The sequence below is a fragment of the Theobroma cacao genome, chromosome 5 (genome assembly GCF_000208745.1).
Source record: "Theobroma cacao cultivar B97-61/B2 chromosome 5, Criollo_cocoa_genome_V2, whole genome shotgun sequence".
NCBI classification, from domain to species: domain Eukaryota; kingdom Viridiplantae; phylum Streptophyta; class Magnoliopsida; order Malvales; family Malvaceae; genus Theobroma; species Theobroma cacao.
In genome coordinates, this window is record NC_030854.1 from 1,857,400 (window position 1) to 1,882,824 (window position 25,425).

Genomic DNA, 25,425 nt, shown 5'->3' on the forward strand with positions numbered 1-25,425 from the left:
CTAAATCAAGCAAAAGTAAATGCATTGTGCCTAGCCAAACCCCTTAAACAAAGCAAATTAATATCAAAATTTGCATAGAATTCCCTCGGGGGGGGGGGGTGTTGGGGCGGGGCGGGAAGGAAGTGGGGAGTTGGTGAAGGAAATCCCGTGTATTAAGTTTTTTTGGTTTGACTGAAATGTGAGAACTATATTCAACATAGTTTCATACCACACGAGTGGTGAAGAAGTTGATCCATACATTGGACAAAGAATACAATCGATCAACCTATGATTCCAAAGATATGAATTTTGACAATGATTTCATGTGGGAAATGATGTTAAAAACAATATAAAAAACACAAAGTTGGGTAATAAGAAAATACAAAGTCAAAGTTAGTTGATCTCTTGCTTGCAAGATAAACAAAGCATCTGCTGTAAGTTCCGTGACAATATCATGAGATGGGGTTGATGATCATGTCAAAGACACCCCCTCCCTCCCAAATGGTCCCCAATGCATAGCAAACCACGTGCATAGATGCATCAAAGTTCGTAGAAACCCATCACAATATATATATATATATAATAGAGAGAGAGAGAGAGAGAGAGAGGAGAGGAGATGAAAAGTAAGTGCCAAAACAAAGATATTATAGTTCTAAAATTCTTTTACTTGAGAGAGAGAGAGAGAGAGAGAGAGAGAAGAGAGAGAGAGGGTAGTTGGTGAATGCGGAGGCTTTCAAAGCAACCTCTTGGGGCGAAGGATCCGATGCACACAAAACTAAAAACTCTATCTATCTCTCTCTTTATAAGCTGTCTGCTGAAACTGATTCCTCCTATTTTTCTCTTACTCTCACCAAAAGTGTAGAAAAAAGCCTCGAAGAAAATCTAAAATAATATGCAAACAGAGAGAGAAATCGAGTAAAGAAACAAGGAAAAAAGATGGTGATTTGATGATTATATTCCATTCTGTTTAGGATCTCTATATCAAACATCTTTTCCCTTCTTATAGTTTCGCCTTGCTTTGTCTCTTAGCAGCTCCTCCTCTCCCTCTCTCTCTCTCTCTCATTCCCTTCTCAATATTCTCCTGGCAAGTTTGATCTTAAATGTACGCAGAATTCAGCCAGGTTTCCGTTCTTAGCATGTCGAATTCAGAGGTCTTCCTGGTTAAAGATGATGGAGAAGGGATGGAACTAGGTATCGTGAAACGACCCGCATTGGAGTTTCGAGAGGAGTGTGCTCAGGCTACAGCTTCTTCACATAATCCTGATAAGGAACCACAAGTTGATGAAGAGAAAAAAGGAGGAGAACGCAGCGTTACAGCTTCTACGGAAAGCGAACAGAAGAAGCCATGTTTAGGAGAATTCAAGGCAATAGATGACGACGATGGGTTCAAAACTCCTACATCTTTGGATCACAAAATCCCAGTGATCAAACAATGCCCACCTGCACCGAGAAAACCCCAGCCGGCGCCACTCCCATCAAATAAAAGAAAAGCATCGTCATCGCCAATTACACGCAGGAATCTGCAAGTCGATCTTTCACTAGAGATCGAGTCCTTGTTTCCCAGGCCTCTTCTTGCTGATTTACACCGCAAGGTCAAGAAAGCTCGAAACGAAGACAACCATTGATTTTTACCAACTTATGTTTAGTAGAATAATAATATCTACTCAAATTAGGTGAGAATTATGTAAAATGAGAATCTATTTTGTTCATATGAGAATTGGTGCAGTGCTGGATATAAAAAATCCCATTACAGATATATGCATTTCTTCTTTATCATTTTCTCTTTCTTGGGTTCCTTACTTTCCCGGATCATGATCCTCATTCATGGTGGAATTGGTCTAAGAAACTTATGAGAATGCTGCTGTAAAGTTAATGTGCAGCAAAAGATGAGATAAGCAAGTACAGACCAAGAAAAAACATAAAGAGAAAAGATGTGTAGAAGAGTTCCAACTTCATCGCACCCCAGCTTCTTTTGTACTCAAGGTGTTATACTCCTTTAAAGAAGAGCTGGAATTTATTTCTAGACTTGGAATAAAACAGAAGTTGCTATCTTTGGTATCAAGCTTCTGATTTAGTTTAATCTTCTTCCTCTTTTTAATCAATATATTATTCTTCATTTTGATTTCTCTTTGGACTCTCTCAAGAACAATGGAAATCATGTCTTTTTAAATTGGAGATTAAAACAAAAAAGTTTGATGATTGTGTACTCTTTGATTATATTTGAGGGTCTTGGATAAAAAATAATATACATCCAAAGTCCCTTTTTTTAATGAAAATACTTTAAGAAAAGTTAGTCTAAAATCCTTAGATTTTTTTTATGATGAAAATATTATATAGTCGTATTCTTATATATTAGTGTATGTGTGTCATGGGTCATTACCCTCTTTTCAAAAGATTAATATGATAGAGTGTACAGCACTTCTAACTATGTATCAGATGTGAGATTAAAATAATTTATTTATTTATTTTTTTGAAATTTTTAGGATGACATATGTATGTATGTGAAAGTATCGTATTATCATTTGTATGGCAACTTTTGCATTATTATTTTTTTTTCAATTAAGGAAAATGGTGTTCATAAAATTTCAAACTCAGTTGTTTTTATAAGATTTTAAATTACAAGATTACGTTTCTTTTTTTTTAATTTTGTAATGTTTATTTATTATTTTAAACACATTCCGATATTTTACTATAAAATAGAAATACCTAGAATTAAGTTATTAAGTTGTTACCAATCTAGTAAAGTGCTATAATTATAGATTTAATTTCTTGAAGAAAAATATGGAAGAGAAATTTGAAGGAATATAAAAATAGGAAAAGCATAAACATGAAATTTAGGGCCTTTTCCTTCCCATCTTTTAAATGTGTGTGTGTGTGTATATACTTGAAGGCTTTGAGACTTGAGACTTGGATAGAAGTCTCACCTTGCAGTTTCTTTGCATGTAGATAAATAAAATAATGAAACTTTGTTTTGGATTAGTTTTGGTTTAATTAATTAATAAATATTAGTAGGAACTATCACAAAAAAATCCAAGAAAATTTTAACAGTGTGAATGGTATGAATATACTTCATTTTTGGAAAGGACATCTCGAAAAGTTAAGGAACTGTGTATAAGACATGGAGATTGGTTGCTAAATTGCATAATTGTGTAATTAAACCACATAAACATTAGAGTATTGAATACTAAATTTCTGAAAGGCCTCTGCCACAGTCGGTATGTCCGAGTGGTTAAGGAGACAGACTTGAAATCTGTTGGGTTTCACCCGCGCAGGTTCGAATCCTGCTGCCGACGAATTGTATTTTATTTCTGCATGCCAAGGCCCAAGTTGCAAATCTCTCTACTTTTCAACTCAAACCCAAGCCTAAACATTTACTAAACCCATCCGTTTTGTTTCTTCAAGACAAGGCCCAAAATACACAATCCTTCCTCTCAAGTCAATCCCCTGTTTCAGTTTTTTTCATTCAAAAAAGGGGAAAGGTAATCAATTTTGGGTTTTCTATCTATTCCTTAATGTTCTGGAGCATGGGATTTTGCAGGCTGGTCACCGCTGGTGTTGTGTGGAAGTCGGTCTCTTTAATGTCAATATTGTTGTGTTGGGATTTGAGGTTGAGCCCATCAGGATGAGAACTTGGAATTTATATTTGGTTTCATCAGGGCAATGAATGTAACTTTTCTGTTTCAAAAAAAATCTATTCCTTAATGCATCAAAATAATGACCACCCATAATTTAAAGAGTTGGAGTTGAGTTTTGACCGAATTAGAGCTGAAAATTGCTTAATTTGTACCAAAAAAATCACTAGTAAAACATTCCAATCATGAAACTAGTTTGTGGGAGACCATGAACCATGACCTTTGAATGATGAAGAAGGTAGCAAGAAACATGTGGCGACTTCATGCGGATGCACAACTCCACCTTATAGACGTGAGGAGACTGTATCAGGATACATGTCACAACTAAAACGACCCTGTTTGACCGTTTCTCTTCCTTGTCCCCACTCCATAACGGGAACCTCCCTTCTTTTTCTCTCTTCCATCCTTCCTCTTTCTCTTTCCTTCCCAATCCCTCCCAAACACATCAAACCAAGAAAGAACAAAGATTAGTGGAATCGAGATTTATTTTGTAACCCCAATCTTTCTTTTGAAACGTAAGTTTCAATCTGAAAAGGGTTTTCTTTTTGTTTCATCGAATGTGATGAAATGGATAGTCGCAAGATGGATCGAAGGAAAACTATGACCATGAATTGGGATGGCCTACGAGACGATGACGACGAGTTCTTTGAATCCTACGATCGAATGTCCTCCGTTGTGCCTCTCGACTTGGCTTCTTCGGGTTCCGAAGATGAAGATGAAGATTTCGATGATTGCCGCATTTCTTTCGCTTCCGCGGTGTCGTCGGTTCATACTCCACAGTTCCGAGCTTTTGCCACGAAAGCGACCCCAATGTCTCCTGACTATGATATTTGGATGGCGTCTCCAGGGTCCGTTAAGGAACGGAGGCAGCGGCTTTTCCAAGGAATGGGCTTATCTCCTGACAAAGAGCTTCTCAGTTTCAAACGTGTGGTTTCCAACAAGGTCCCTAACGGTCAGGTTCAGACAACAACTAAAGTGCCCGTAGCCGTTACGAGTGTTTCCACAACAGATAATCAAGATAACAATGAAGATTCTTCGAAACCGGAACTGCCTCACTCTCCGCTTCCCATCCTGTTCGTACGATCCCGGTCCGAAGGGGAGATCGAGTCACTTTCGATTGAAAAGAAAAGAAAAGAAGAGCTTCTTGGTTCCATATCAAAGCAACGTCTCACGAGAACATCTTCTTTAATATCAACCCCACATGCGAAATCGTATCCGTACCAGGAAAGCATTAGAGCTTCCCCTAGGGGTGCAGGGAATAGTCGTACAATTAAGCAAAACGGTGGTTTAACCTCGATGTTTTCGAAAAATAGGTTCGGAGCTTTTTTCTTGATTAAGAATTTGGATACAGGGAAAGAGTTTATAGTCAATGAGTATGATCAAGATGGGATGTGGAACAAGCTAAGTGATCTTCAAACAGGGAAGCAGTTGACAATGGAGGAATTTGAGAAATGTGTGGGGTATTCGCCAGTGGTCAAGGAGTTAATGCGTCGAGAAAATGTTAACAGGATGATCGGTGATTCCGGAATTGATCGGAAGTTTAATTCTTATCTTTCGAAGAGTTTGAGGATGAGCAAGAGAAGAGGTGCAGCCGTGTTGAGAAGTATAAAAGGGGTGGCCAATTCCATGACATTGAGGGGCGAGAAGGAAAGGGAGAGTGTGTTAGCGCCGGATCCAAAGAATGGCGGCAAGAATGGAAATAACCAGTGGGTGAAAGTTAGACAAACAGGGAAGTCTTATAAGGAGTTGAGTGCTTTGCATTTATGTCAAGAAATTCAAGCTCATGAGGGATCGATTTGGACCATCAGGTTTAGTACTGATACAAGGTTTTTAGCGAGTGCTGGCGAGGATAAGATAATTCATGTGTGGGAAGTTCAAGAATGTGAGGTTATGTCGATGAGTGAAGGGAGTTTAACCCCAGGGAATTTAACCCCACTTCATCCGTCGCTTTCTAGTTCACCACTTCATCCATCGCTCTCCATGTCCCAAGATCAATCAGGACTTTTGGAAGCTGTAGGTAACCTACATGAGAAAAAGAAGAAGGGAAAGGGCTCATCTAGTAAAAAAGGCAATCAAATTCCCGATTATGTCCATGTGCCAGAAACTGTGTTTTCCCTATCAGATAAACCAGTCTGTTCTTTCAAGGGCCATTTGGATGATGTTCTAGACTTGTCCTGGTCTAGATCTCAGGTTTGATTCTTAGAATTCTTGCCATTTTTATTTAGAAAATGTAGTAGATCAAGATAAAACCAAATAATTTTTATTTTTCCAATCAAATAATTGGCCCATGTCATTGAATGTTTGTCACATATTATCCACAGATTCAATCTATATATATAACCTGTAGGGTGACTTTTATGGATTTGCAGCAACTGCTTTCATCTTCAATGGACAAAACTGTTAGATTATGGGACCTGGAATCAAAGAGCTGTTTAAAATTATTTGCCCACAATGACTACGGTAAGATACCATTCCATTTCAATTTCAACTAGAGTTCATGTTGAGTCTATCAAACTACAAACCTACTAATGGCTTTTGGTCTTTGTTTTCTTTGGCAGTAACTTGCATACATTTCAATCCCATGGATGACGATTATTTCATAAGTGGTTCACTTGATGCCAAAGTTAGAATTTGGAACATACCAGATAGGCAAGTTGTTGATTGGACTGATCTACATGAAATGGCTACTTCTGCTTGCTACACCCCCGATGGCCAGGTCCTGCTAAGTAACTTTTGTTGTCTACTGATTGCTTGAAACTGTTCATCCTGGTACAACATTCATGGTTTTACTTGGCTTTATCTCCTTAATTATCTTCTGATAGTTATAGACTCTGTATGTTATAGTTCAACTTCACCGTCGGTATAATTCGTTAGAGGTGTTTTTGGTACCCAATAAGATTTGAAATGCTAATCAAGCTTATATTATACTACTTCCTTGAAGTTTCACAGTACTGCTTGACCTGATTAAATTTTTTTATGAAATGGTTTTCCTCAAAGATAAGCTCCTCCCCTTTCTAAATTATACATGTTTTTCATTACTGAAGGGTGCTATAATTGGTTCACATAAGGGCACTTGTCGCATGTACAGTACTGAGGGTATGGTTTGCTCTTTCGGGTTCAAATTTGTATACAGTTTTCTATTCAAAATTTACTATCTCACCATGAATACATTATAATTATTCTCATTTGAACTGGTGATCTAGATTACAAATTAACTCAGTTAGAACAGATTACCATTCAAACCAAGAAGAAGGCTCATGCTAAAAAGATTACTGGATTCCAGGTAACTTTACCAATTTTGCGTTCAAGTTCATATCCATATACTCTACCATTCCCCCATTGTTTTTTGGAGTTAAATTACTTATAACCTGAAGGCTTTCCTTCTGAACAGTTTTGCCCAATTAATCCATCCGAAGTACTCATTACCTCTGCTGATTCTCGAATACGAATTCTGGATGGTTCAGAGGTCATTTACAAATTTAAAGGTATCATTTCCGGAAAAAAACATTGGAGCCTTATTTTCTTACTTGTCAGTTCGAGTCAAAAATAATGCATATGTTCTTGGTTATCTGTCAGGGTTTCGAAATACCAGCAGTCAAATCTCAGCTTCATTTACTTCAGATGGAAAATATATCGTAAGTGCAAGTGAAGATTCTCAGGTATTTGTTTGGAGGTACGATGAGTCTCGGAATACAGGCGCAGGGAAAAGAAGTGTGATCACTGCTCGGGGTTACGAGTATTTCCCATGTAAAGATGTTTCGGTAGCAATCCCATGGCCTGGTACTATAAGAGGTGAAGCTCCATCAATGCCGATAGCACATTCGAAAAGGCACTCGAAACGATCCCCGCCGCAGCAAACTAATACTAACTGTGAATCGCCGACCAAAGAAGACAGCCCTCGAGCGAACAACAACAAGAAAGGCTTGCCCCCACTTCCCAAGAAAAACAACAACAACAACAACAATGTAGAGAGAAGTGTAACCCCTCCAGAAGAAGAGCTTCCTCAAATTTCTCGTACAGTTACTGGGATTGGCGAGTCACCGTCCATTTCGAAGTCTTCCTCCCTAAGGTATGGCGATTCGCCTTCTGTTTCCGCTGCTAGCAACCTAAATGCTTCTTCCTCGATACGAGCTGGGGATTCACCTTCTATCTCTTCTGCTTCCAATCCAAGTTCTGCCTCAATAAGATACGGTGATTCACCTTCTATCTCTTCCGCCACACCGTCGTCGTCTTGGTCTGCTTCTTGGTCTTGGTTCGATGTTGGCGGCCATGGAAATCATCATACGCAAGCAACAGCTTGGGGCCTAGTAATCGTCACGGCCACAGTGGGAGGTGAAATCAGGATTTACCAAAATTTCGGGTTACCACGTAGAATCGGCCGCCTCTAAGAATTTTTTTTACTTCCCTTCCTTTTACCCAAACAAAGCTTCTGACTTTAGAATATGAATTATACACAGGAATTTATAGAATTTTACATGACAAGCACCATGCAATTAAATTAAACTGCAAGAGTGGTTTTTTTTTTAATTTAATTTTGTAAAGGTTTAAGCTTTTTTATCAGATTCTTTTTGTAGATTAATTAATTCTGTTAATCGAATTTCATACACGATTATTCAATTATGATTTCATAATTGGTCAAAATCTAAATCTTTTGTTCACTTTTTTTTATCTCCTTTTCTGTCTCAACTTTAATAAATTATTTCGATAATTCTATAAAATATCACTGGCCTAATTATAAAATTTCAATTCATAAATATGTAAACATAGATATTCAAATAAACTTATGAGTATTTAATTTTTAGAATTTTTTATTTTAAATGTATTTATTTTTTAACGACAAGAGGCTGCTTCAGGCTTTAATATTTACCTTTTTAATAAAAAAAAGGGCTTAAAACTTGACGTTATTGGCTCATGACTGAGATTCAGTTCGCATTTGTGGCGCGAAAAGTATAGCAGAGAAAATAAGAATGGAAGATTCTGCTCCTTTGGCCACCGTAGAAGACATCCAAAAACGCCTCCTCCGCCCTCCCTCGCTTCACACTTCGCCGTACTCTCTTTTTTCTCTCCGTCTAGTCAAAGCGAATCCGGTTCCCTTGAATATCTGGTTTGATTAATTGAATATTTTCCTCTTTGCAGGGAAGGCTTAAACTCTTCGCAATTGAAAGTGAGTTTGAAACAGAGTGGAACGGTTAAAAAGAAGCTGGAAGATTACTTACATCCGGTCCTGCTGGCGGCAGTCTCATCCAAGATCGGTCATTCAAAGAAGGCAAAAGCAGAGACGGGATTGAAAAGAGAGGTTAGGGGATTCGAGTGGCCTGTCGATGAACTCAAGGTGTTCGTGGAAGACGATTCGAGGATCGCTAACAGAGCCAGTTGGAGAAATAGAGAAGCCGTTGACCTTAACAATGATTTCGATTCGATCGGCGACGGCGGAGATGAAAATGAAGAGATCGCTTCCCCGTTTCAGCGTTTCGAAAAAACGGCGTTGAAAAATTTCAAAACTTGAAGATTTAAAGAGTCAAAAGATTCAGGCCAGGTTCGTTTGTTCGTTATGATTGGCATACAGAGTGCTAAGAAATTCGCGCGTTGGCAGAGTAAATTTTCCATTTCTTACTTTTTACAATTTGTTTTAACCCCGAGGAGAAAAATACTTTCTTTATGGTTTGGTTTGATAATGGAAATTATTTTGACGAAAGATAATTTTTTTAAAAAATAATTATATTGAAAATTTTAATACATTTTATTGTTGAATAAATTGAAAAATAAAAACATAATATAAAAAAACACTTAAACTATTTAAGAAAATTCAAATAAATTTTTATATATTTTTTTACTTTTAATCATGCTCTTATAATTTTATTTTAAGTCAAATAAACTATTATATTTTTTATTTAGAATTATTAATTTAGTCAAAATATCATTTATTATTTTATGTTATATAACACTAATATGGTATACTAAAATATTGTTCTATATTGACATACAATAATTGATGATAATATAACATAGTAATTTAATATGATAACATGATCATGTGACATTTTTCACTTTTCATATTAATGTCATGTTAATGGCATATAAATGTAAAATGACAAATGATATTTTTACTAATGACAATAAATCAATTATTACTTATAATGGCTTGTTTAATCCAAAATAAAAGTATGAGAGCTTGATTAAATGTAATAAAAGAATAAAGATTTATTTAAATAATTTTAAATTATTTAAGAATTTATTTGAAAATTATGTCAAAAATATATGTTCTGACACTAATTGACAGAGGAGGTCGAGATAATGATGGATTGGTAGGCATGTCAAAGAGAGGAGGGAGGAGATGACAAAGGGTTTGGAAAATTATTTTACGTTTTTGGAAGATGTAAGATAAGTTTCTTAAAATATAAATTTAATTCGTTGACTCCAAAAATTTTCATATATTTCCTCTTCCAAATATGAAAAAATATTAAATGTTTTTCCTTTTCTCTTTAAGATTTGAAGCTTGATTTAGTTTACTAGGTTTTTTCTTTTATTTTTTTTCTATCTTTTTGCGTTCTCAAAATTTACTAGATAAATGATGAAAATGGCTTAAAACTAGAATTAATTCATTCAAACATAAAAAAAAATTACATCTGAAAACGATTTTCTTATTTTAATTTTGAAATTAAAAAAAAATAAAGTAAAAAATAAATTGATTTAAATTTTTTTTAATTTTATTTAATGTGTTGGACAATGAAACCCAAACAAAATGTGGATAAACCTTTTCAACTGAGGTGGGCCTGACCAATTCTGTGTGGACCAGTTGGCCCATTCTAACCAACATGTGGATCAAATTCCGCCTAACGAATCCTGAATTCCTTCACCCAGATAAGTGCCGTACCGGGGAAGCCTCTGGGAGTTTTTCTTAAATACGACCGCGTTTTACTTCCCTCTCCAGATTTGAATTCAAAATCAGATCCATTTCCCCGCGCCGCTTTCTCCCGAAAGTCTCGCTGCACTGTCCAGAAAAGCCATCGGTAATCCAATTAGATCTCTCCTTGTTTCCAAAAAATGAACTCAGTAAATTCACCAATAGCCTACACCGTCGAAGACAAAGACCTAGACGACGCCGCATTGTGGGCGGTAATTGACTCGGCCGCCGCCTCCCACTCCTCCTCCAAACACCGTAAAACCTTAGCAATCAAATTCCCCAACCACCAATCCCCGCTCACCCCCGCATCCCACCCCTCTCCGCCCCAAAAAATCCCCCATCAAAACCCTAGCCATCACCTTTATTCCCCACCTAACACCAATCACCGGCGACTCGCTAATGCCGGTGAAGACTACCACCGGCCATACAAGATAGCGAGGTCTTGCGCTTCCGAGGTCAGCGAGTCAAGCCCGATGGCAATAGTGCAGAGGACCCCAATCGCTTCTTTTCCGGAATACCGGTCACCGGAGACGTACTTGTCGCCGGGGTTCGGAGGTAATGGATCGGAGGTGTCTCTGGAGAGTTGCGGAAGGAGCGATGAAAAGGAAGGAATGAGGCATAGCTTGTCCGGGAAGTTTCCTTCGGTTGAGCTGTTTAAGGAGTATCAGAATGCAGCCATGGCGGTAATTAAAGCTTCTACCGTCAGAAATTATCCTTTAGCGTTTTAAAAACAAATTTACCTAACATTTGAAAAAAAAATGTGTCATTAAATGAACAGATATTGGAGAAATCTGATTATACTATGATATCTGGAAATCCTTTCATTAAAAAATCAGGTAAATTAAGTCTGGTTCTCCTCTTTACTCTTACCATAATTTGACATTAAAAGGTAAAATGGGGTGTGTTCATGTTATGTAGGTTGGAGGAAAATATCGTTTTATTTCAATCTCTCTTTTGAAATCAAAGACAAGAACATTGAATTCGATGAAAATCGAAATGTTCAGCGGGCTGAATTCGTGGTTCGGGCTTATATGCAGTATGTTCATTTTAAGCTCTTGAAGATCTACTTCTTTGATGTTTACTACTATTTTTTGCATTATTTTCTTTCATCATGTTACTAGGGGTGGACGGTTCTCGGATGGATGGGGCTCGTGTGAGCGGAGGGAGAAGAGATTTCTAAAACCAAACCATGATATACCAAGTACAGCAGAAACTAGAGCTAAGAACAAAGCATGTCAGGTGGGTGTTTTCTTTTGACTACTCTCACATTTCAAGTCCAGGTTTCATGTGGCATTTTAAGTTTGGGTTAATCTCATTTCTAAATGCTGTCCCAAGATTTTGCCTGCTGTTTGTTTACCTAGAAATATTAATCCTGCTAAAAATTATGTAAAGTTCAAGTATTTAGTTTGAGTTAGAACTCTTCAGGGTATTAATGCTTTATTCATGGTTGCATAATGACTTCTTATTTGGATTCTCTAGAAACTTGTTATTGTCACTAGTGAAAATATAGACTTGGCATGAGTTACAATTTCCATGGAAAAAGAAAAAATTTAACCTAAGACGGGGGAAATGGTGGGATTTTGATTTCTCAGAGATCATTGAGGATGCCTAGTTAAGAAGTATTACAACCATATACTAGTGTTTTTCCAGCAGAAAGCGGTTTCTTTTAACAAACCATCCTTAAGCTAATCAACAATCAGAAATATGGTGCTAATATAGTGCTTTTGTTCTTCCCCATTTTTCAATCTTAGGAAACCATAAATCTACAAGTTTTATTGGATCAGTTTATTCGTACCAATGAAGATTTATTTACACAGAAACTGACTCATTGTGAATCTGTGATGTTCATATGTTATTTTCTCTGCTTAAAGTTCAGATCTTTGTGAACATTGTTTGCAGGACCTGCTAGGAATTGGAGAGTATCGTCCTGGTGCAAGCCAATTTCGGCAATAAAGATACCCATTCATTGTTTTCACCTAATGCTGCACTTAATTCTCTGACATTAGAAGAATCACAGCCGGAGAGATCCATCAATTTAGATTTTCTTGCCTATAACTTGAGCAGGTAAAAAGAAAACAAAAAAGAAGAGAGAACATTTCAGCTTAAAATGCTATCTGAGGGTCAAGAATGCTAGTTGCCCCCCATATTACTCATCTGCCCTTCAAAGCTTGTCTTTTTAAATGATTAAAGGAAGAAAAAATAAAGAGTTTCTTGGTGAATTTAAAATAGAATGCTTTGTCTTCGAGGAGTTAAAACTCAGGGCAGTAGCTACTCTGTTTGTTCCCTGGTGCACTGGTACAAGTAAATTTATTACTGACAAATAGCCAATAATGAACTGGTCTCGACTCAAAGTTTCCCACCTGAGTATCACTGTTTTGATGATTGACATGAGGGGGGGAGCCACACACCATTTCTGGTGCTCCTGGAGCAGCACTTTATCGCCATTCATTAGTTTTAAGAATCAGACGTCTGAGGAATTGAGAAGCCTTTGGAACAGAGCTACAACAACAAACTGAACAGTGAACAGAGCTTGTGGACCAAAAGGAAAGAAAAAGGTAATCCCCCCCTTCTCTCGAAATGCAGGACGAAACAGTTCATGTGCACCAAAGCAGAACCATTTTCCTTTTTCCATGTGTTTTTTACAACTCTTTTTAACGGTATCTTTTGCTCTCTCCCCCTTATATTTAAAATATTACTAGTTACCGGTCGTGACAACGGGCGTGCTAGCTTTTTCAGAAATGGCTTCAGGGTCCCCATAAGGGATGAGTTCATAATGATGTCAATTTTTTTTATAAGTGATAGTTTGAATTTGATATTTATCAATATAAAATCTGAGCTTTTATTTCATCAATTATGTGATTCTTTTACTTTTGGTAATTGGTAGGAAGGAAGGGAAATAAAAAAAATAAAAGAGAAAGGAAAATTATTAATTTTAAATGTTTGATTCGAAAAATGAAAATTAAGAAAAATTATTTGAATGGGTGTATAGATTTTATTTATTATTAGTGAATTAAAATATTGTTAACTCACTGATAAACAAATTTAAAAGTTAAGAATTTTCGAAAATAAATATTTATAATTTTAAAAATATTTAACTTATATATTTATAAGTTAACGTTTTGTGATAAAATGATAGTCTATAGATATTATATATGGGCAATATATTAAATATAAATAAATAGATTATTTAAGTAAATAAGTGATTTCTTCCCATTTTTTAAGAAATCTGATTTAGAAAGAACGGAAAGATGCAAATCTCTTCATTTTTCTTCTCTTATTTATATCCAAGAAAAAAGAAACATTATTTTCCTTCTAGTTTCTCTCTTTCTTTCATCTTTCTTTCTCACCAAACACAATTGTTAGGGATGGAAATTATTCAGATTCCAGGATCAAATGTCACTCCCTTGACGATGAAACATACAAGTTGCAGGTTCAAACGTCCGTAGAACCATTGGCTTTTGGACTCTTAATTCATAAATTGGGCATTGGGACAATAATTTGCATTCCCACAGTCCTTTGATCCTCTCTAACATAACAGAAACTTTTGTTTACATTGCATTAATGGAAGTTCCAACATGATGGGGAATTTGCAAAAACAAGGGATCTTTGGGAAGAACGGGTATGAAACTATAAGGGGTATTTTGGTCATATGGGAAAGATACTGGCCCTGCCGTGGAGTCAAGAGTCAAGCTGGCCCACTCTGCATTGTCATGTTCTCTTTTCTCTCGCCCCGGGACAAAAAATTATTCCACTTCCTCTCCTTCCTCCTCCCCTTCTGTCTCCTCAACAGGGGAGATGTCCAAGTGAAAACGGTAACACGTCCCTTTCTTTTCCTTCCCCCTAGCTCTTTCTCTCTTGATTGTGATGTAATTTTCAGTTTGAATTGAAAATGCTCTTTGGCTTGGATTAGAGAAGGAAAGTTTACTTGGTTCTTTGATCTGCACTGTTTTGTACTATAAGCTGCCATTCTTTTCAACCCTTTTTCTTTTCATTTTCTTAATGGAGCTCGATGGTGGAAATAACATCTAATTCTCTATCTGAGGTGACTTCTCTCGGTACATCAATCAATCCTTGCGGTTTTCCAGTGTACTTGGAAAAAGAAGTGAAATCTCATGGCTCAACGGGTACTACTTGTCTCTCTTTCAGACCGATGGTTCTTACTTTCTTCTGGTTTTTTATTTGCTGTATTGAGAAGTTGACATGATGAATGAAACATTTTTGTCGGTGCAGGAAGAAGGGTGGCCGCTGGGCCTTCAACCATTGAATGCAAGAATTGGGTTGGTGAGAACTCGTGATTTCTCTGGTTCAGTTTCATTCAGTACTTTGCTTACCGCTTCTCCCAGTTCCTCTAGCATTTCTTCTTCAGATCTTGACACACAGGTCAGTCTTTTGTTCTCCTTAATACAAAGATTTTCCTGTTTCTTTTAGTTTTTAACAGAAGAGAAGCCACTGCCGTGTAGCCAACTGGTTTTAACAAACTTTATATTAGAGAACAAATGCTTGATTTTTTGTTTCCTTTTCCATATAAATGTACGAAAAACAATCAACAGGGCCGCCTGTGCTTTTAACTGAAGTTCTAACTGCAACTACAGTGAGTTAAAGACCACCTTTTTCTTTCTTTGTTGAATTCCTGAATCCTGAAAACTCTTAACATGCACTAGGAGAAAGCCAGACTAAAAGGGCACCCCTGCACCGTTTCTATCAATGTTCAATTCTGCTTTCCGTACACTAATGTTAAGTTTGTAAGGGGTTTTCACTCCCGTCCAGGTGTACCGTCTCTATTCAGTAAAAAGCAAAGCCTGATGCAGCAGCTTTGCTCCTTTTTCACATGGTCTTATTATGATTGTGTTTTGACTGCATTATGTTCTTCAATTGCTCCAACAATATATTAAACTTATATCAATATGTTTAACAAGATGAGAACAAAAGGGCAGATGCCCACAAGACCTCGGATCACTAGCTGATTGATCTGTTTAAAGTGGCTTGTCATGCTAGGTGAGGTGACTTTGGGGTCCCAGAGCATGGTCTAAAAGATCATTAAACTGTCACTTCCAAGCTTCTGCAATGATTCTTGCATGCATTGATCCAAAAACCTAGTTCCCATCTCTGCTTGTTCTTTATTAAAAAAAAAGGAGACAATCTGCAACACTTTTTTGAGAGTTTGGATGCAAACAAAGCTAAATTTCACAACTTATATTGCTTTACCTGGTTTTGTGTTTTTGATTAATTCTTTGTTTTTTCTTGTAATGATTTCAGTCCACGGGATCTTTCTTCCATGACAATAGCATCACGCTTGGAAGCCTCCTAGGAGCGTCTAGCTTTCTGGAGCTCTCTAGGAGATCAACCAGGAGAAGAACCACAGAAACCTTGAGAGACCAGAAGTCTAGGCCCTGGTTGTTCTCATTATGTTCAAAACTAAGCACCGACGCCGTGGACACTAACAACGCTCACTCTCTTGGTCATTTTCTTGAAGTAGAAAGGAGAGCCGCCAACATTTACAGAAGGAATCAAACCCCTACTGCCTATGGACCTGATGATTTCTCACAGGTAATGCATACTTCAGAACCGAATTCACTCTTCGTCGGTGACCAGATTGCTCCTGGTTCTAATGCTGCATTGAGTGCAGAAGATGGTAGGAAATCCGACAGGGAACTACTGGAACATGGCAATGGATATGGAGTTCCATTACTGCTTTCATGTTTGTGTGGACAACTCATCAAATGAGGACTTCTCACTGAACATTTATTATGTTTTCTTTATAAAATTTATTCTCGATCTCATTTTCGTTCTTTAAACTACAAATCTATATCTTAATTACACTGCTTGTTGACGAGATTCATTAAAGATACCAAAGGGTTTTTCCCTTGCAACGGTGTTGCATTCACAATCAGCCTTGCAGAACTTACAAACATAGATCAAACCAAGCTTGCCTCACTGGTCAGTCACAGACTCACAGCTCTGCTTTAAAGGGATGCAATGAAAAATGCAGTACAATAAACTCAGTTGGCTTTAAGTAATTAAAGTTTATATAACCGACAATTACGAGCATCCATTGAAAATATGACTCCATTATGTTTCTTGGGAAAAATAGTACTCCATCGCTTCTTCATTCGAAAGAGCAGACTGTGTTGACAAGATTCTACCAATTTGAACTTTACAAAAGTATTTAATGACTCTTGTGCTCATCTTCGCTCATTATATTCGATACAAACCACGATTAAAAATGGAGTTCAAAGTGCATACCAAATATACTCTCCATCCTGAAGCAACATGAACATCAGTACCTTGGCTGGTTCATCAACCAATAAGACAGGAAAGGAGATCCATGGCTGTTGCTTGTTGGAACTTCTCGTTCCCTTCACTGCATTCAGCTGGCACTTTTCCTACCACGGCTACCCATTTTCCCAAATGAGCTGATGGCCGATAAACCCTTTAAACTGCTGCTTCCTTCACTGAAATTGGACTTCCTAGATTTAATTGGCTTAGAGGGGCTAAATTCTGGTCCTGTATCATTGTTGGTGATATTTCCACAACTCAGCCTTAAAGGAGGACTAGCTTCAGCTGCTTCAGCTTCATTGTTGTTGATTTTGGCAACAGCTAGTTGGGTGATGCCCCTGCGGCAGAAGGGGCAAATTGGGACTACAGGAGATGATGTTAGTGGATTGGGCTTCTTGTGGCAGCAAAGAGCTAAGGTGCAATGAGCACACATCCGGTGACCACATTGTCTAATCTCTATTGTGCATAGCTGGTCAAAGCATATGCAGCATACATCGACATCACTAGCCTGTTTGAGAAGATTCACCAGTTAATTAAAAACAGAAAAACATACATATTCCAAATAGAATATTAATTCTTTATTCCTGCACATCACTACTCAAAATATAGTTTCTTTCAAGCCAAAATTAGCAATAAAATTTCCACAATGTAATATATAGAACAAATCAGATGGTGATGCTCCCTTATTATTCATCTTGGATTATTCACACCTGATAACCTTGCAATCCATACATGATACATCTTAATTTGTCTTTGTTTAGCCGTGAAAGTAAAACTGCAATTGTCCTGGTTGAGATTACCTCAGAGGTAGTGTCATGATCTGCTTCGACCTCAGAATCTGATGCACATGGAAGTGCATGAATTGTATCCTGCAAAATGGCTTTCTCCCTCTCTCGGTTTGCTTCCATTAAGGCCTTCTCCAACAATTCTTTTGCTTCTGGATTAAGATCGCTTATGAACCTTAAAGGCAATGGCCAAACAAGAGGTTCTGCAGATGCAGGGTCCAATAAAGCAGCACATGCCTCATGTTTGTGCTTCAAAGCAATTAAATATGGTATTCTCCTGCAGAAATGCAAACCACATGCCCGAAACTATTTTTTGTTAATCGATAACAAAAACAGAACAGTATTAAACAAATTAATGCCTATAGTGTTGAATGGAAGTTCAACAGTAGTTGTTATCACGGTTTTGGTATTGTACTGCTGCATTCATGATATAAATACTATTGACGAGAGTTCCGATTGATATTTTAATCAGAAAAGAAATTATTTCATAATTCTGCTGTCCTAAAACATAATAAAGTTTTAAAAAATTCAATTTCCTACAGATTTTAGGGTTTGAGAGCGCATCTAATCTTTGCTGGGCTTTGAAAGTTTATATTACTTGGCACATCATAAGCTTATAGTTTAAGTGTCAAGCTGAAATCAAGGTACTTTTCGTTAAAATCAAATCGACCTTCCGACCATGAAAGCTATATCCAGTGTGCCCAGAGCCAAGGTCTCTAAGTGGATAAACTAAAGGTATTGTCACTGTGGCTGATCTCACATCAGTCCATAATAATGCAGAAGTCATGAATGAAATTTTCTTTTAATTTATTTGTTAAAACAAGAAAGTAAAAATTGAATTTCCTCCCTCCTTTTCCACATTTGCTTATCAAGGCTTACCCATATGAATCTGGTTGAAGCCTATCTGCTCCCCAAGCAAGCAATTTCCTGATACACTCTATAGAACCCCCAGAGGCAGCAAAATGAAGAGGAGTGCTGCCAGGGTAGCTGCAGAGAGGCCTAAAATCAATTCAAATTCACGACTGACAATGATCAATGAATAGAATGGAAGCAAGATAATTACCCATTTCCACCAGTTGAAGCACAAACAAGAGCCCCATTATCTAAGAGGGCATGAACACAATTAGACCATCCTTGGCGAGCCGCCAAATGCAGTGGAGTAGCACCATTTTCATCCCTTATGTTCACAAATCTAGCAAAGCCCCTACAAATTTGCAATGCCATCAAACAATCAGAGAATAATCACATAGTTCACCGATTATTTTGCCAGTTTTTGCAAGTGTCAGAGGGAGAGACCAAGAATCTGCTAGGGGGCTGCTATGGGCAGCAGAAAGAAGAGCTTGCAGGCAATCAAAATGACCATAGTACGCAACATAATGCAAGCAGGTTCTTCCTTGGAGTGAATCAAACATCAATACCTGATTAATTATAAACATTACCATCGATCAATTTCTTTGTAACAGACAAAGTAGTAAAAAAATTGCAGCGGAAGAAAAAAAAAGAATCAAACTCGCCATACATATGCTCCTCTCTGGATTAACATTTTGACGCAATCAGTCTTCCCATGCATTGCAGCCAACATCAACGGGGTCTAAACCAAGCACAAGCATAACAGATCATGAGATAGAAATCAAAAGACAATCTATCAGAAACATGCAAAACAAGGATTCCATGTCTGAACTTATACCTGTCTATGGCGATTCAAGATATCTGAATTGGGACATCGATCTAACAGAAATGAGAGAACCTACACCAATGATCAAACCAAACACCAAAACCAAAGAATCCCAGAAAGAAGTCATCATCATTGTCTCCCCTCCAAAAAAAAAAAAACGCAGAGAAAATCCCAAAATCCAGCAAAATCAATTACGAAGCACCAAACCCACCTCGATCTGACCATAGACAGCTGCCACATGCAGAATAGACGACCTCCCATATCTAGTTGTCCTCTTTAAGGTATTTGGCTCTGCTTCAACCATTGCCTGCACCATCTCCAAGTCACCTGTCTGAACAGCACTGAACAAAGAAGTCTCATGGTTTTCTCCGCAACTAAGCTTTTGACCCATCACCTCCTTTCCACCTTATCTGTCACTTAACCGACGGAGGACTGTCCCAGAGACTGCCTCGCGCGCCACCTCTAGGTGGTGGTGGTGGTGGTGGCGGTGGTGGTGGTGATGGACCTGATGGTGATAGTGGTAGCAATGATTGAGAGTTTCTCAAAGTGGAATGGCTTATCTATTTGTACTAGACACAAAGGAACTGAAGCCTCGTAGTTTGGTCCGAGATTTCGGGCAATTATCAAAATTCAATTCGGACATATTAAGATTCTTTTTATGCATTGTTCTTTCGCCTTTCCCCCGAATTAGAATTGTTACGTGGTAACATTGTCTGAACAGTGTCAAGCACTCGTTTCCCCTCCATAACCGAAAGATCACTCGTCAAAAATAGAGACCATAATTGTTTGTTTCTTTTATTCTATCTTGTCCCTTTTAATGGATCTTCAAATAAAATTTTTTATTTTCATACTATAAAATATGATAGTATTATTAAAAAATATTTTGATTTTATTCAAAGATTTATGAGACAATAGCTTTTCTTCTTTAGACTCTACTTCCCTCATTGTCACCGTCCTTGGCATCAACATGGTTCAACCTTTTCCTTTTTGGTGTTTTGTGTTAATTAACTACAGCTCAAAAGCAAGGCAGCATCTGAGTATTAGGAAACAAAATTAAAACAAAAAGAGAGGTGATTAACACATTATGCTTTAAGGGGGTCACATTATTACACGTCCTTTTTTGCTCTGATTGCACGCATGTTTAAGAAAATATATTATATGTGATTTCGTTTATAATTTTACGCTATGTATTTATAATTAAGTTTTTTACATTAATATATTTTATTTTAATTGATAATATAAAATTACAAAAAAATATCAAATAGAATAAAAAATTTTAATTCCGATAAAATTACTTTAGAAAGGGATGGACCATGCATGACAAGAATATCATGTTCCAACACATAATACATCGAGAAGGTGATAAAAAAAATAAATAACTAAATCCAATCAAAACCCATAAGCAATTAAAAGTTTGTTTTTCGAATGCTTGCTTTAAAACATTGATTCCTTTCGCATCTTTCCTAATATTTTAAGTACATATTTTAATGTTCTTAAGCAATGTTTTTTCTTTGTTTAGACTTTGATTAACTAATATTAGCAAAGTACATCGCGCCAAAGCCTTTTGAACATCAAGAAAAAATCAAAAGACATTAATCAGATGGGGAAGACGATAAAATCAAACAGAAAGAGCCATCAACGTTGGCGATTACCACAGCACTGTTTCATCAAATTTACAATCGAAAAATCTTGAATGCAAACAACTCCTAGAAATAAAGAAAAAAAAAAAAAAAAAAACAGAAACAGATTCAAGCAATAACAGAAATTTGCCCAAAGAAAAGAAGTGATCAAAACGAGCTCTACTTGGAAGAAACCCAGTTGCCATCGCACCATTCCAGATTATTTCTCAACTGAGAAACAGGATACAAGATCTCATCCCCGGTGGTAGGAAAATAGACCAAATACCTTGACCCTTGTCTCCCGGTAATCCTCCCAACCCACCAACCATCATTGTCGAAAGCATCCACTCTTTGGAGATAAAAGAAAAACCAAGTAACTTCCCCTATGGTTTTTGGTGGCACTGGTCGGACCTCGTCAGCAGTAACTATCTCAACCAGAGGCCGAGACTGATCTTCCTCTTCGACCAAGGTCTTGTACTGAACCTTGTAGTGGCTGTCCTTCAGTCGGGATATCACCGTGGCTTCGTAGTATGAGCCCAAGAAGCCTTCTTCCTTGCTGCACACTTCAACTTCATCGCCTTCGCAAAACACCGCCATTGTTGCACACAAGGAAACAAAGAAGAACTAGAGAATGCTCTGCGAGATTTGTGAAGAAAAAAGAAGGAAGAATGCAAGTGTGCGAAGCTATCATCTTCAGGGTTTCTTTTTTATAGACGCGTAGAGGCGGTTTAGGTGGTTTTCCTGATCATAAAAGAAGAAGAAAGTTGTTCAGGTCGTGAAGTAGGATGATGGGCCTTTGACCAATCCTTAATCGCCAAAACCAGGCCTGCCAATTGGGTTTGTATGGGCCCATGATCGCGGCCCAATGGACAATCAATTTACATTTGATTCAGGGCTCAGCTAATTAAAACAATTTTAAAATCAACTTTTATGTATACTATTTAATAAATATTAAAGTTGATCCATAAAAAGATAAATTTAAGTTTAAAATCATATTTTAAATGATTAATAAATTTTAGTAAGTATTATGTTAATTATAAGGAATTTAGAAATAAAAAATATATACAATTAAATTTTAATATTAAAATTTATTATTTATAATCAGATTTGAGTAGTGAGTATTCTAAGACCATTAGTCAAATTCGTGACGAATAGTAGTTTTACTATTCAAATCCTACTCGAATTCAATTATAAATTATAGTAATTTTACTTAATCAAGTTAGATAATGTAAGATATCCAATTATAAAATATCCATTGACATCTCTAAAATTAGAGTTCTAAAATTAGTGGAGATATGATAATAACATTAGCTGCCACTTTGGGTTCTGTTATTATTTCTTGATTATCATCTCTCTAAACTTAACTGTGTTAACGTCCTTTCTATCTCTTTCTAGTTTTAGTAGTTCATAGGATCATTGTTTTATGCTGCTGTCCGATGATGCAGTACAGAAACTCAGAAAGTACAAGCCCATGCACTTACTTAATTACCAGAGTCCTGATTGAAGGTATGCCACAAAAGAACAAGGTAACACACGTTCCTCTCTGCTTTTGTCTTATGCAAGACGTGTTGAACATATAGTAGTATTTCATAATATTTCAATATCTCACATTATTAAGGTATAAAAAAAATGAGTACTTTAAAAAAATAAATCTATTATGAACTTGTTGTAAGGAAGGAAAAATGAATGAGTTTGAGTGCATACGAAATTAGACCAAGTTTTGAGAAATTCAGATTTCTTCTTATGCGCGAAAGTTTATTCGAGTAAATCAAGTTTTTGAACTTTTATTTTAAACTAAATAAATATTTTTATTACGTTTAATTAAATATTTATATTTTTATTTTAAATCAAATAAATCTTTATACTTTTTATTTTGAATTTATCTTCTTGATTTGGTGGAACGTTCTGTGCTTCGTTATTTTTCTCAAGGCATAAAATACAAAAAGTCTTTAAATTATTTGAAAAAATTCAAATAAGTCTTTATATTTTTATTACGTTTAATAAAGTTTTTGTATTTTTATTTTAAACCAAATAAACTCCTATATTTTTTATTTTGAATCAAATAAACCTTTATAACTAATTATTGACAAATAAGTCAAAATATCATTTATTATTCTATGTTAATTATGATGTAGTATGCTAGCATATCATGTCAATGACTTATGAATATAAAATGACAAGTGATTTTTTTACTAATGTTAATTTGTCAATCATTAGTCATAAAAGCTCATTTGATCCAAAATCAAAATACGAGATTTGAGTAAACTTAATAAAAAAATAAGAGCTTATTTGAATATTCTTAAATAATTTAGAGATTTATTTAAATGTTATGGTTGTTTTTTACAACAAGAGAATCATTTAATTACTTAAGCAAGAAAGCACCACCGACACAAAGCCATTGATGATAAACATCAAAAGGATAAGAGCAAGGGGTAGAAATCATGAGGAGAATTAGAAGATGTCTAATCTTTGAGGTTGTAAAAAGTAACAATAGCTAAATCCAATCAAAAAAAACTACGAACATTGTCAATTAACACAGCACTGTTCCATCAAATTTACAATCCAGAGATCTTGAATGCAAATAACTCATTGAAATAAAGAAACAAAACAGAAAGAACAGAAACAGATTCAAGCAATAACAGAAATTTGCCCTAAGAAAAGAAGTGATCAAAACAAGCTCTACTTGGAAGAAACCCAGTTGCCATCGCACCATTCCAGATTATTTCTCAACTGAGAAACAGGATACGCAATGTCATCCCCGGTGGTAGGAAAATAGACCCAGTACTTTAACCCTTGACGCCCGGTAATCCTCCCAACCCACCAACCATCATTGTCGAAAGCATTCACTCTTTGGAGATAAGAGAAAAACCGAGTAGCTCCCCCTGTCTGTTTTGGTGGCAGTGGTCGGACCTCGTCAGCAGTAACTATCTCAACCAGGGGCCGAGAGTGATCTTCCTCTTCGACCAAGTTCTTGTACTGAACCTTGTAATGGCTGCCCTTCAGTCGGGATATCACGTGTGGCTTCGTAGTATGAGCCCAAGAAGCCTTCTTCCTTGCTGCACACTTCAACCTCATCGCCCTTGCAAAACACCGCCATTGTTGCACACGAGGAAAGAAAGAAGAACTTGAGAATGCTCTGGAAAATTTGTGGAGAATAAAGAAGAAAGAATGCAAGTGTGCGAAGCTATCATCTTCAGGATTTTTATAGTGTGTAGAGGCGGTTTCGGTGTTCTCCTAATCATGAAAGAAAAAGAAAGTTGTTTCAAGTCGTGAAGTAGGACTGAAACTCATCTATTATGGGCCTTAGCCCAATCCTTGATCCACAAAACTAGGCCTGCTCTTGGGTTGTTTGGGCCACGATCGTGGCCCAATGGCCAATCAATTTACATTGATTCAGGGCTCAACTAATTAAAATAATTTTAAAATCAACTTTTATGTATATTATTAATAAATATTAAAGTTGATCTATAAAAAGATAAATTTAAGTTTAAAATCATATTTTAAATAATTAATAAATTTTAGTAAGTATTACGTTAATTATAAAAAATAATATATAAATTTTAATTTTAATATCGAATTCGGGTAATAGGATATTATAAAACTATTGCTCGAATCTGTAATGAAGAGTTGTGTTACTATCAGAATTCGATTATAGAGTACATTAATTTTACTTAATTGATTCAGATAATGTAAGATTCTGATTATAAAAATATCTATTGACAACTCTAAAATTAGAGCTCTAAATCGATAATGTAATTTTAAAATGTAATGAAACTATCTCTATGTAATTAGCAACCCTGCTTGATGACCCTCGCATGTATATGATCTTGAATTCTTATATCTCAGTCAGTTGTATTCTGTAGAAGCAAGAACGATAATGCATGCTTTGGTACAGAAAAATTGCAGCCAACATTTAACTGTCTATGGCAATTCAAGATATCAGAAAACCATTATTCTATGAAATAAAATGTTTATTAATGGAAAAAATATGAGGAAAGTCATTAGTGATATATATATATATATAAAACCTTCAATTTTCATTAAAATCATGTCTATGCCATGTATCATGAGGAGGAGAATTAGAGATGTCTAATCTTTGAGGTTGTTAAAGTAGCAATAGCAATGACTCTGATAGTACGTTTGGTTCGTAGAATAGATAGGAATGGAATAGAATAACTATTACGTGGGAATAGAATGAGATGAAAGAATAGAGTAGAATAGGTATTACATGGTTTTGGTATGATCAATGGAATAGAGTAAAAATAGTTATTATGATTTATTGCAGTATTTGGTTGGTAAAAATAACTTTGGAATAAGAAAAGAATAAAAATAAAAAGACAAAAATACCTTTTATATAATGATTATTTAATTTTTTTTTATTTTTAATATTAATTTTATTTATAATCTAATCATTAATATTACAAAATATTGATATTTTATTTATAATTTAAATGTTATAATGATTATTTATTTTTAAATTATTTTATTTTTAAACATTAATAATTTATAATTTATTTAAAATATTAAAAATTGATAATTTAAANATTTTAAAATA

The 25,425-nt window shown here is 36.0% G+C and overlaps 6 protein-coding genes, 1 non-coding gene and 1 pseudogene across 10 annotated transcripts; 5 read left to right on the forward strand and 3 right to left on the reverse strand.

Annotated features, from left to right (window-relative positions):
- On the forward strand, window positions 599–1,755 carry LOC18597768. The gene has a single exon (XM_007026975.2). It carries the CDS (start codon window positions 1,080–1,082, stop codon window positions 1,602–1,604), a length of 525 nt encoding a protein of 174 aa, XP_007027037.2. The 5' UTR covers window positions 599–1,079; the 3' UTR covers window positions 1,605–1,755.
- On the forward strand, window positions 3,191–3,272 carry TRNAS-UGA. The gene has a single exon. It is a non-coding gene; the product is annotated as a tRNA-Ser (tRNA).
- LOC18597769 (WD repeat-containing protein 44) lies at window positions 3,741–9,243 on the forward strand. 2 transcript variants are annotated; one of them, XM_018120659.1, is made up of 8 exons: window positions 3,741–5,801; window positions 5,981–6,071; window positions 6,170–6,327; window positions 6,656–6,707; window positions 6,815–6,894; window positions 7,003–7,096; window positions 7,188–7,680; window positions 8,748–9,243. In XM_018120659.1, exons 1-8 carry the CDS (start codon window positions 4,179–4,181, stop codon window positions 9,115–9,117), a joined length of 2,961 nt encoding a protein of 986 aa, XP_017976148.1. In that variant the 5' UTR covers window positions 3,741–4,178; the 3' UTR covers window positions 9,118–9,243. The 2 variants fall into 2 exon arrangements, with proteins under 2 accessions (XP_017976148.1, XP_017976149.1); XM_018120660.1 differs by lacking the exon at window positions 8,748–9,243 and having other exon boundaries at window positions 7,188–8,085.
- Window positions 10,551–14,325, forward strand: LOC18597770. Of its 3 annotated transcripts, XM_007026977.2 has the most exons (6): window positions 10,551–11,198; window positions 11,294–11,351; window positions 11,434–11,551; window positions 11,637–11,754; window positions 12,415–13,070; window positions 14,084–14,325. In XM_007026977.2, the coding sequence occupies exons 1-5, from the start codon at window positions 10,656–10,658 to the stop codon at window positions 12,466–12,468; spliced, it is 891 nt and encodes a 296-aa protein (XP_007027039.1). In that variant the 5' UTR covers window positions 10,551–10,655; the 3' UTR covers window positions 12,469–13,070; window positions 14,084–14,325. The 3 variants fall into 3 exon arrangements, with proteins under 3 accessions (XP_007027039.1, XP_017977376.1, XP_017977378.1); XM_018121887.1 differs by lacking the exon at window positions 11,294–11,351 and having other exon boundaries at window positions 11,434–11,534; XM_018121889.1 differs by lacking the exons at window positions 12,415–13,070; window positions 14,084–14,325 and having other exon boundaries at window positions 11,434–11,534; window positions 11,637–11,723.
- On the forward strand, window positions 14,247–16,310 carry LOC18597771. The gene is made up of 4 exons (XM_007026979.2): window positions 14,247–14,327; window positions 14,601–14,639; window positions 14,746–14,895; window positions 15,772–16,310. The coding sequence occupies exons 2-4, from the start codon at window positions 14,628–14,630 to the stop codon at window positions 16,237–16,239; spliced, it is 630 nt and encodes a 209-aa protein (XP_007027041.1). The 5' UTR covers window positions 14,247–14,327; window positions 14,601–14,627; the 3' UTR covers window positions 16,240–16,310.
- On the reverse strand, window positions 16,488–19,988 carry LOC18597772 (putative E3 ubiquitin-protein ligase XBAT31). Its single transcript, XM_007026980.2, has 8 exons — window positions 19,463–19,988; window positions 19,264–19,323; window positions 19,096–19,167; window positions 18,873–18,994; window positions 18,640–18,780; window positions 18,456–18,563; window positions 17,592–17,853; window positions 16,488–17,299 (listed from the first exon to the last, which is right to left on the reverse strand). The coding sequence occupies exons 1-8, from the start codon at window positions 19,640–19,642 to the stop codon at window positions 16,883–16,885; spliced, it is 1,362 nt and encodes a 453-aa protein (XP_007027042.1). The 5' UTR covers window positions 19,643–19,988; the 3' UTR covers window positions 16,488–16,882.
- On the reverse strand, window positions 20,861–21,567 carry LOC18597773 (DUF724 domain-containing protein 3). The gene has a single exon (XM_007026981.2). The coding sequence runs from the start codon at window positions 21,465–21,467 to the stop codon at window positions 21,051–21,053; it is 417 nt and encodes a 138-aa protein (XP_007027043.2). The 5' UTR covers window positions 21,468–21,567; the 3' UTR covers window positions 20,861–21,050.
- On the reverse strand, window positions 23,506–24,009 carry LOC108662212 (annotated as a pseudogene).